At 40.4% G+C, this 10560-nt stretch overlaps 1 protein-coding gene across 1 annotated transcript; it reads left to right on the top strand.

Moving 5' to 3' along the window:
• The first annotated feature begins 1789 nt into the window (after positions 1-1789).
• Positions 1790-10237, top strand: LOC107571045 (scavenger receptor cysteine-rich type 1 protein M130-like). Its single transcript, XM_016257327.1, has 14 exons — positions 1790-2027; positions 2201-2515; positions 3131-3433; positions 3563-3874; positions 4048-4359; positions 4476-4790; positions 5069-5383; positions 5780-5854; positions 5931-6248; positions 6721-7017; positions 7144-7215; positions 8909-9223; positions 9810-10028; positions 10125-10237. The coding sequence occupies exons 1-14, from the start codon at positions 1790-1792 to the stop codon at positions 10235-10237; spliced, it is 3519 nt and encodes a 1172-aa protein (XP_016112813.1).
• The last annotated feature ends 323 nt before the right edge of the window (positions 10238-10560 follow it).

Genomic DNA, 10560 nt, shown 5'->3' with positions numbered 1-10560 from the left:
AGAGTGTCACTAAATTAATATCAGACATTTTTGAAGACCAAGGAGAGGGAGTGATCATAGTGAAACATCCAAACATTTAGTATCTCTGATAAGCCCTGAATGTGCTCTGTACATGACATCCAGACTAAAAACTGTGGCATGTATAGTCTCAGAGAAATTCACTAAAATATAATGTCCTCATATGAGGATGCAGGGTCTCAGGAGGCTAATATGTCAATCTTTTAATTTTTTTAAAGAGTCTAGTTGGATTTTAAAATACAAATATTAAATGTTTAGTGTTTTTGTTTCCTATAAATAATTTAAATGGTCTGTGTTCTTTCAGGCTTTTAAATTTTTTTTAATGTTGTTTATAGGTTTAAGATTCTAGTTGGTGGTTGTTAAAAAAATAGGCTAGTAGATGTATTACTTTTATACATTAAGTGTACAAAAGGGATTTTATTTTCCCCAGTAAAGTATTTAAATGGTCTGTGTTCTTTCAGATGTCAGGTTGGTTGGAGGTTCTCGCTGCGCTGGGAGGTTAGAGATGGTTCATGATCAGACGTGGATGTCAGTGTGTGACACTGCCTTTGACCAGCAGGATGCAGAGGTTGTGTGTAGAGAGCTGGACTGTGGGGCTCCTGTACAGGTGCTGGGAGCAGCTGCTTTTGGAAAAGGAGACGCTCAGATGTGGCCACAAGAGATTCAGTGCAGAGGAAATGAGTCTCAGATTCACCTCTGTCCAACATCACCATCACACAAACACAACTGTTCACATGAAAACAGTGTTGGACTGATGTGTGCAGGTTGGAACTAATTTACTCTTCAGATTTAAATCCCCAGATTGAAAATTTGATGTTAGCTAAATACCATTTTTCCCTCTCATGAAGTGATTCGTTCACATTATGAGACTGTCAATTTTTTTTGTTCTCTCTGTTCAATATACAGTAAGTGTGAATGTGAGGTTGGTTGGTGGTCATAGTCGCTGTGCTGGTACAGTGGAGGTTCTTCATAGAGGTCAGTGGGGAACAGTGTGTGATGAAGACTGGGATATGGCTGATGCTGCAGTGGTATGTAGAGAGCTGGACTGTGGAGAACCTGTAGATGCTCTGGGTGATGCTCATTTTGGACCAGGAACAGGACCGATCTGGATAAGTTATGTTGTGTGCACTGGATCAGAGTCTACACTAAAAAACTGTGGCACAACAGGATGGAGTAAAAGCGACTGTGATCATAATGAAGATGCTGGAGTCAGGTGCTCAGGTAAACTGCTCAAGTCCTCAACATAATAACATCACCAGAAATTGTGCCCCACCAACTCCATAAAAAGTTTGGAGGCATTTTTTTTCAGGATTCTTTGATGAACATAAAAAAAAACTTTTTTTTTTAACTGAAGTCTGTTGTAACATAAGTATCATTACTGTAATTTCTGATATATTTGCTGAAAAAAATCTGACCACAAACTTTTGAATAGTATACACAAAAATCACAAACTTATCTCACTCAAATATATGCTAACTAAATAAATAAATAAGAATATACCTACAGTATGCATGATATCTTTGTTTAACATTTACGTGTACTGTTTTTTTTTTCTTCTTTTTTTTCAGATATTCTGAATACAATACAAATATATAAAATGTGTAGTGTTTTCCATGTGAAATGTGATCTTAGGAATTTATAAAATATTGTTTTATACACCAAGGTTTTTTTTGTTTTTTATATAAATTCATTGTTTTTGCTTTCAGGAGTCAGGCTACTTGGAGGTTCTCGCTGCTCAGGGAGGTTAGAGATACTTCATGATCAGACGTGGATGTCAGTGTGTGATGCTGCCTTTGACCAGCAGGATGCAGAGGTTGTGTGTAGAGAGCTGGACTGTGGGGCTCCTGTACAGGTGCTGGGAGCAGCTGCTTTTGGCAAAGGAGATGCTCAGATGTGGACACAAGAGATTCAGTGCAGAGGAAATGAATCTCAGATTCACCTCTGTGCGGCATCACCATCAGACAAACACAGCTGTTCTCATGAATACAGTGTTGAACTGGTGTGTGCAGGTTGGAGCTAATTTCTTTTCTAGATTCAAATCCCCTGACTGAAAATTTAATGTTACCAAAATACCAAAATGTTTTTCCCTCTCGTAATATGATTAATTCATCAAATTTTTCGTCCCGATTTTCTATTTTCCTCACTGTCTCTTCATTTCTCATTCTCTCTGTTCAATATTCAGACCGTGTGAATGTGAGGTTGGTTAATGGTCACAGTCGCTGTGCTGGTAGAGTGGAGGTTCATCATAGAGGTCAGTGGGGAACAGTGTGTGATGATTACTGGGATTTGGCTGATGCTGCAGTGGTGTGTAGAGAGCTGGACTGTGGAGAACCTGTAGATGCTCTGAGTGATGCTCATTTTGGACCAGGAACAGGACCGATCTGGATAAGTTATGTTGTGTGCACTGGATCAGAGTCTACACTAAAAAACTGTGGCACAACAGGATGGAGTAAAAGCGACTGTGATCATAATGAAGATGCTGGAGTCAGGTGCTCAGGTAAACTGCTCCATACAGTACCTCACCTTAATCACTAAAATGGTCTCTACTAAAATAATTTAGTTTGATATACACACAAACACAAAATATTTGGCAAAAAATTTGTCTCTGTTACTTGAATAAACCCACTTAGTTTCTCTATAGTTCTCAACATCGGTCTTGAGGATCCACTGCTCTGTACATTATGTGTGTCTCTCTTATCTGTCACACTCACTTCAGTTGATGAAGTGGCTCAATCAGCTGATGATCTGAATTAGATGCATTAAATAAGGAAGAAATGTAAAATGTGCAGAGCAGTGGGTCCGTGGTCCTGGACCAGTGTTGAGAACCAATGCTCTACACCTTCAAGAAACACCTACAGGCAAGAAGGCTGAACACTGTTTTTTTTTTTTTTTTTTAACTGTATGTACTTGCTCAATAATTGATTTTTGTATTTAAAAAATCATATTGTGGCTTTTGAAAAAAACATTTCTCAATATTGTTTATAGGTTTCAGATTCGAGTTGGTGGTTGTTAAAAAACAAATAGGCTAGTGGATATATTACTTTTATCCATCAAGTGTACAAAAGGGATTTTATTTTCCCCAGTAAACTATTTAAATGATGTGTTCTTTCAGAAGTCAGACTGGTTGGAGGTTCTCGCTGCGCTGGGAGGTTAGAGATGCTTCATGATCAGACGTGGATGTCAGTGTGTGATGCTGCCTTTGACCAGCAGGATGCAGAGGTTGTGTGTAGAGAGCTGGACTGTGGGGCTCCTGTACAGGTGCTGGGAGCAGCTGCTTTTGGCAAAGGAGACGCTCAGATGTGGACACAAGAGATTCAGTGCAGAGGAAATGAGTCTCAGATTCATCTCTGTCCAACATCACCATCACATGAAAACAACTGTTCACAGGACAACAATGTTAGACTGGTGTGTGCTGGTAAGAGCTGGATTAAGAGAGAGATACACTTATGTATGTATACAACACAGTGGTCCATTATTTTAAATATGACAAATTTGCACGCTCTCTCTCTCTTTCTTTCTCTCTCTCTCTGTTACCCTTTTTCAGATGCAATGAATGTGCGGGTTGTTGGTGGTAACAGTCGCTGTGCTGGTAGAGTGGAGGTTCTTCACAGAGGTCAGTGGGGAACAGTGTGTGATGATAGCTGGGATATGGCTGATGCTGCAGTGGTGTGTAGAGAGCTGGACTGTGGAGAACCTGTAGATGCTCTGGGTGATGCTCATTTTGGACCAGGATCAGGACCAATCTGGATGAGTGCTTTATGTTCTGGAATGGAATCTACATTGAAGAACTGTAGATCAGCAGGATGGGGTGTGCACACATGTACTCATAATGGTGATGCTGGAGTCATCTGCTCAGGTGAATGACATAGTATACCGTTTACTGTGATAAATGACATAAAATGACACAAAACTGTAAATCTGATGTGATATTCATGTTGTATTTTTCATATGCTCAACAGATACACTCCAAATAACTGTAATAATGTGATTTGTCTCTTTTGTCTCATTTATTAAATATAATATAAACAGACCATAAACATTCCAGACTTATTGATGGACCTCACCTGTGCTCTGGGAGATTAGAGGTGATTCATGTGAATGCCTGGAATTCAGTGTGTGATGCTGCCTTTGACCAGCAGGATGCAGAGGTTGTGTGTAGAGAGCTGGACTGTGGGGCTCCTGTACAGGTGCTGGGAGCAGCTGCTTTTGGAAAAGTAGACGCTCAGATGTGGACACAAGAGATTCAGTGCAGAGGAAATGAATCTTATATTTCTTTCTGTCCAACATCATCTCTCAAACACAACTGTACCCATGAGAATGCCATTGGGCTGTTATGTTCTGGTAATGGAGCTGTAGTTTTTCACTTACTGTGATAATCAGAAAGTTTTTTCTTTTTCTTTTTTGTAAAAAAAAAAAAAAAACTTTATTTTTTAAAATAAACATTGTTTTTCATTAAGGTTATACCGATCTCAGACTGGTAAATGGACCAGACTCCTGTTCTGGTCGAGCTGAACATCAGTATCTCAGTAAATGGGCCACAGTGTGTGATGCATGCTGGGATATGAGAGCTGCCAGTGTCCTCTGTAGACAGCTGAATTGTGGGATTGCTGTGTCTGTTGTGGGATCAGACTGGTTTGGAGAGGGAAGTGGTGAAATCTGGGCTGATGTGTTTGATTGTGACGGGAATGAAACAAAACTCTCAGAATGTTCCATCTCTTCATGGAGTCGAGCTGAATGTTCTCATAAACAAGATGTTGGAGTAATCTGCTCTGGTAAACTTATTTAATCAGGACTAATAACATTATGCTAATTGTGCTCAGATGTGGACACAAGAGATTCAGTGCAGAGGAAATGAATCTTATATTTCTTTCTGTCCAACATCATCTCTCAAACACAACTGTACCCATGAGAATGCCATTGGGCTGTTATGTTCTGGTAATGGAGCTGTAGTTTTTCCCTTACTGTGATAATCAGAAAGTTTTTTCTTTTTCTTTTTTGTAAAAAAAAAAAAAAACTTTATTTTTTAAAATAAACATTGTTTTTCATTAAGGTTATACCGATCTCAGACTGGTAAATGGACCAGACTCCTGTTCTGGTCGAGCTGAACATCAGTATCTCAGTAAATGGGCCACAGTGTGTGATGCATGCTGGGATATGAGAGCTGCCAGTGTCCTCTGTAGACAGCTGAATTGTGGGATTGCTGTGTCTGTTGTGGGATCAGACTGGTTTGGAGAGGGAAGTGGTGAAATCTGGGCTGATGTGTTTGATTGTGACGGGAATGAAACAAAACTCTCAGAATGTTCCATCTCTTCATGGAGTCGAGCTGAATGTTCTCATAAACAAGATGTTGGAGTAATCTGCTCTGGTAAACTTATTTAATCAGGACTAATAACATTATGCTAATTGTGAAAAAAAACTCTCTAGGCTTATATTAGGCATAAACTATTTAATTGTTCTTTAACTACAATACTTTGTTCTACCAGTTCAAAAACACATAAAATCTTCTCTTCAGATTCATCTCTGGTTCTTCATGATGGTCTGGTGCGGTTGTCTGGAGAGAGACAGTGTGAGGGGGAGGTGGAAGTTTTCGTCCATCAGGTCTGGAGGAGAGTTCTGCTGGACTTCTGGAGTCTCACAGAATCCTCTGTGGTCTGCAGACAGCTGGGCTGTGGCTCTGTGCTGAACTTCTACGGCTCCTCTTCATCCAGTCCTGAACACAGTCATGAGTGTGTGACGGGCTTCCAGTGCTCTGGGAGTGAAGCTCATCTGGGGAACTGCAGCTCTCCACAAACTCTCAACTGCAGCTCCACACAACAGCTGTCAATCACCTGCCTTGGTGAGAACAACAACATCTGGGCAGATTCTTCAGTTGTTCGTGATCAATAATGTGTTTTTCTTTCTCTGAATATCAGGTCGCGGGTCCATCAGGCTGGTGGGTTCTGGGGGAGACTGTGCAGGGAGGCTGGAGGTTTTTCACAGCGGCTCATGGGGGACAGTGTGTGATGACTCCTGGGATATTAAAGATGCCCATGTGGTGTGCAGACAGCTGCAGTGTGGAGTGGCCCTCAGTAACCAGCAGGTACCAGCCTGGTTTGGTCCTGGTTCTGGACCCATATGGCTGGATGAGGTGGAGTGTGAGGGGAATGAGACGTCCCTGTGGAGCTGCTCTTCTCCAGGCTGGGGAAAACATGACTGTCAGCACAAGGAGGATGTAGGAGTCGTGTGCTCGGGTAAACAGTGAACAATCATTTAAATAATTACATTTTAATAACCCATAAATTGCTCTCATTATTAGCAATATCCATTGTGTTTGCATTATACACGTTAAGAACAGGGTTGAAAAATGTTCTTATGCATTTTTAAAAGAATTCCGAAAGTGATTCCATTGAGGGTTCATTCCATTGAGAGTGTAGATGGAATACAGTACTAAAACACTGCTGCTGACTATTCATTACGGAACACACATGAAAATGTTTATCCGATTCTCAAATTAATGACTCTAATGAGTCGGTTCTTTTTAGTTAATAAAAGACAAGCATTTTACAATTGCAAATTGTAACATTTAGATCTATGTATTATTGAAATGGTTATATCGTCTGGCAGTGAAATACAATTTATTTTTCCCAAAAAATATTTATTTCTTAAAAGCTCTAAAATAACGTTTTTTTTTTAATTAATTAATTCCCTTTCCTTTCTATCTAGAGTTTAAAGAGATCAGGTTAACTGAGGGCTGTGAAGGGAATGTGGAGGTTTTCTACAATGGATCCTGGGGCAATGTTTGTTACAACCAGATGGACAGAGAGACAGTGAGTCTGATCTGTCAAGAGCTGAACTGTGGAAGATCTGGCAGTGAACCCAGATATTCAGTGGGACTGAAGTCTCATAACTGGCTGGATTATTTTAAATGTCGACGACATGATTCCACTTTATGGCAGTGTCCATCTTCATCCTGGGGACAGAATGACTGTGATAACGAGGTGGCCAAGATCACTTGCTCTGGTAAATTTTTAAACCATTTAAACTCAGTGATATTTCTGTAAATATAAAGGTTACATGAAATTACATGAAACGCTGAATAAATTATTTAAAATTAGTTTCATGAAACTGTGATCGTTATAATCTCAGCAGAGGAAAGTCAAGAGTCTCTGCGGAGTCGTCTGACATGTTCAGCATCTCCTTACCAGAGAAAGTGTTCAAGTAAGTTTATTTGACAACAAATTGGTTTAAATATTTATTACTTTTTCCACATATAAAACTGACAAGCTGACATATCTTTGAAAATAATAGTAATGAGTTTGTACTGTGCCAGCCCTTGACCAAAGACTATAGAATACCTTTGACTCTGTAAACCACAAAGAATAAGCTTCACCAATCAGAACAATTGGAGGTGCTTTCTGCCAGTCATTTGTTTTGCATTTTTAGGTTGCTAACATTGATTACAGCATATTTACTATATGTGCAGTTAAACTTCCTTCTCTGTGTGTTTTTTGTTGTAAATACAATACATTACAATATTTATTTATAAAGCACATTTAGAAACAACCAAGGTTGACCAAAGTGCTGTACAGAATAGAGTAAAAAAAACTACCAAATTTAAAACACAACAATACTAAAACAATAATCATACTGGTGTTGACAGGCCGAATTATTGAGGGCTTTATAAACAAATAATAGAATTTTAAAATAAGTTCTGTATTTGATAGGGTACCAGTGCAATGTAGATAAAATAGGAGTTGTTGGCTCATTCTTGCGGGTCCCAGAGAGAAGTCTAGCAGCTGACTTTTCCGCTAGCTGTAGGTGGGAGGAGGAAGGCTGAAACACTGTAATAAAATTAATTACAATATTCTAAAGTTGTTACAAAAGTATGAATCACCATTTTGAAGTTACTCTGTGATAAAAAAGGGTTTCATTTTAGAAAGTTGACAAAGATGAAAAAAGCATGATTTTACAACAGTACTGATCTGTTTGTCAAAATCTAAGTTATGATCAAACAGAACTCAACGTTGAACGTGACTGACTGAATGGGAACGTCTAGGTTACTTGTGTAACCCTCGTTCCCTGAAGGAGGGAACGGAGACGTTACGTTCCGTTGCCACAGTTGCTGTACCACCGCTGTACGGCCGGGGCACGTAGTCTCGGCTCCTCAGCGAAAAACTGATGTGCGTTTGCACGCGCTCTCCTTTTATACCCGCGCTGCGGGGCGGGGTGCGCGTGGCGAAACACGCACGCCAACTGTCATTGGCTTGTTTAGTTAACACTCGAAGGGGATTGGGCTCTCGGGCGAGATCCCAATTCGTCAGTCACTGACGTAACGTCTCCGTTCCCTCCTTCAGGGAACGAGGGTTACACAAGTAACCTACACGATTTCTAGTGCACTGACTTTCATATGGGGCCAGATGGTCATGGTCAACATCTAGCACACAATTTTCCTTAGTCCCAAAAATAATTATTTTTATTTTATTTTCATTTAAATTTAGAAAATTATTTTATAGCCAAAGCTTAATTTCTTCGAAACAGGCCAAAAGGGGTTGAAAAACATTTTTATGCTTTAAGGGAAAATATTTATTTTACATTATTTAATATAGTATCATCAGCATATAGATGAAAGGAAACTCTATATTTGTTAAAAGTGGAAGGCATAATTAGCATATACAGGGTAATCAACACTGGCCCAAGGATTGATGCAAAGTGTACACTGAATTAGACAGATGTGATCTTAATGTTGTGATCTTAACAAAAAATACGTCCCAAAGTTGTCACAGAGAGAAGTAGAGGGCTCTAGAATAGAATGCACAGAGGGATTTAAAACAGTAAATAATACAGAAAAGAACTTGAGGTTTATGACAATGCTGTGCTGAAGCTGGTCCGTGCTGTTTGATATGTGTTTTAGATCATTTTCCTCTCAGACTGAGTGGAGGGGAGGGCCGGTGCTCTGGGAGGCTGGAGGTGTATCATAACGCTGTGTGGGGCTCAGTCTGTGATGATCAGTGGGACATCAGCGATGCTCAGGTGGTCTGCAGGCAGCTGGGTTGTGGAGCAGCACTGAGGGCTGATGGGAATTCAGTCTTTGGTGCTGGTGAAGGTGTTGTGTGGATGAACAAAGTCGAGTGCAAAGGGAATGAGATTCACCTGTGGGACTGTCCTCTCTCCCTGAAAAACCACACTGACTGCTCCCACAAAGAGCACGCTGGACTCATCTGTGCAGGTCACACTAAAATACTGAGGAGTAATATTCAATTCATCATTTTAAAGTGTAAAACATTTGTATATTCAAGACATTTGCATGAACTGATTATAATTTCAGTATTTTTTACATTGCCAGATTTGTCAGTGTCCACTACTCCTGCCACAACAACATCAGCTTCTCCTCCAGTTTCTCCTCCTTCCTCTCAGACTGAGTGGAGGGGAGGGCCGGTGCTCTGGGAGGCTGGAGGTGTATCATAACGCTGTGTGGGGCTCAGTCTGTGATGATCAGTGGGACATCAGCGATGCTCAGGTGGTCTGCAGGCAGCTGGGTTGTGGAGCAGCACTGAGGGCTGATGGGAATTCAGTCTTTGGTGCTGGTGAAGGTGTTGTGTGGATGAACAAAGTCGAGTGCAAAGGGAATGAGATTCACCTGTGGGACTGTCCTCTCTCCCTGAAAAACCACACTGACTGCTCCCACAAAGAGCACGCTGGACTCATCTGTGCAGGTCACACTAAAATACTGAGGAGTAATATTCAATTCATCATTTTAAAGTGTAAAACATTTGTATATTCAAGACATTTGCATGAACTGATTATAATTTCAGTATTTTTTACATTGCCAGATTTGTCAGTGTCCACTCCCCCTGCCACAACAACATCAGCTTCTCCTCCAGTGCACTCAACATCAGTCTCTCCTCCACAATCTCCTCCAGCAGCGTCTCTCTCCATCCCCCCAGTGCTTGTGATTGTACTGGGAGTTGTGCTCTTACTGCTCTTAGTGCCACTGCTTATACTGATTCAGCAGAACAGAATGATGAGGAGAGGTAGGAGAGATCCAGAGACTGTCATATTGTGTCTTATTCAGTGTGATCAGTCATGTGTTGTGAACTGACAGCAGGTTTGTCTTTCTACACTCACAGCTCTCTCTGACTGGTACACAGGACTTCACAGGACTCAGTCTCAGACTGAGCCAGTATATGAGGAAATTTATCACAGACACAATCAATTTACTCATAGAGGTGAGGCATCATGAGAAAACGTAATTGTAAGTGCGTACTGATTCAAAGGGTCCCTACAGTGTTTACTTCTCCTCGATTACTAGCACATTACTAATTACCCTTACAATGTTAAAGTCAGCTTGGCACCTCATGCTTATAGAAGGATCAAGTTGTTGATCTTAACTTTCAAAACAGCTTGCAAAGTTGAATCCTACAAAGAGGACATTAAAAAAAACATGTTTCTGATTGTTCTGCCTTGCTTTAATAGGGAGTCTCATCTCTGAAGACACTGATGAGCTTCTCTCAGGTTAGAAAGGTGATTTACAAACTCAGTAAATAAATGTAAACTGTGAAAACT

This window comes from Sinocyclocheilus grahami, unplaced genomic scaffold, assembly GCF_001515645.1.
Source record: "Sinocyclocheilus grahami isolate Dianchi unplaced genomic scaffold, SAMN03320097.WGS_v1.1 scaffold1543.1, whole genome shotgun sequence".
NCBI classification, from domain to species: Eukaryota; Metazoa; Chordata; class Actinopteri; order Cypriniformes; family Cyprinidae; genus Sinocyclocheilus; species Sinocyclocheilus grahami.
The sequence above is the reverse complement of the archived record's forward strand: the minus strand, read 5'-3'. Positions and strand labels throughout refer to the sequence as shown.

What these genes read in the sequence shown, in the direction of transcription:
- LOC107571045 (XM_016257327.1), top strand. Translation starts at nt 1,790, where the DNA reads ATGTCAGTGTGTGATGCTGCCTTTGACCAGCAGGATGCAGAGGTTGTG. An exon ending in CATTGGGCTGTTATGTTCTG is followed by an intron (nt 4,360 to 4,475) that starts GTAATGGAGCTG and finishes TTTTTCATTAAG; the next exon opens with GTTATACCGATCTCAGACTG. An exon ending in TTACCAGAGAAAGTGTTCAA is followed by an intron (nt 7,216 to 8,908) that starts GTAAGTTTATTT and finishes TATGTGTTTTAG; the next exon opens with ATCATTTTCCTCTCAGACTG.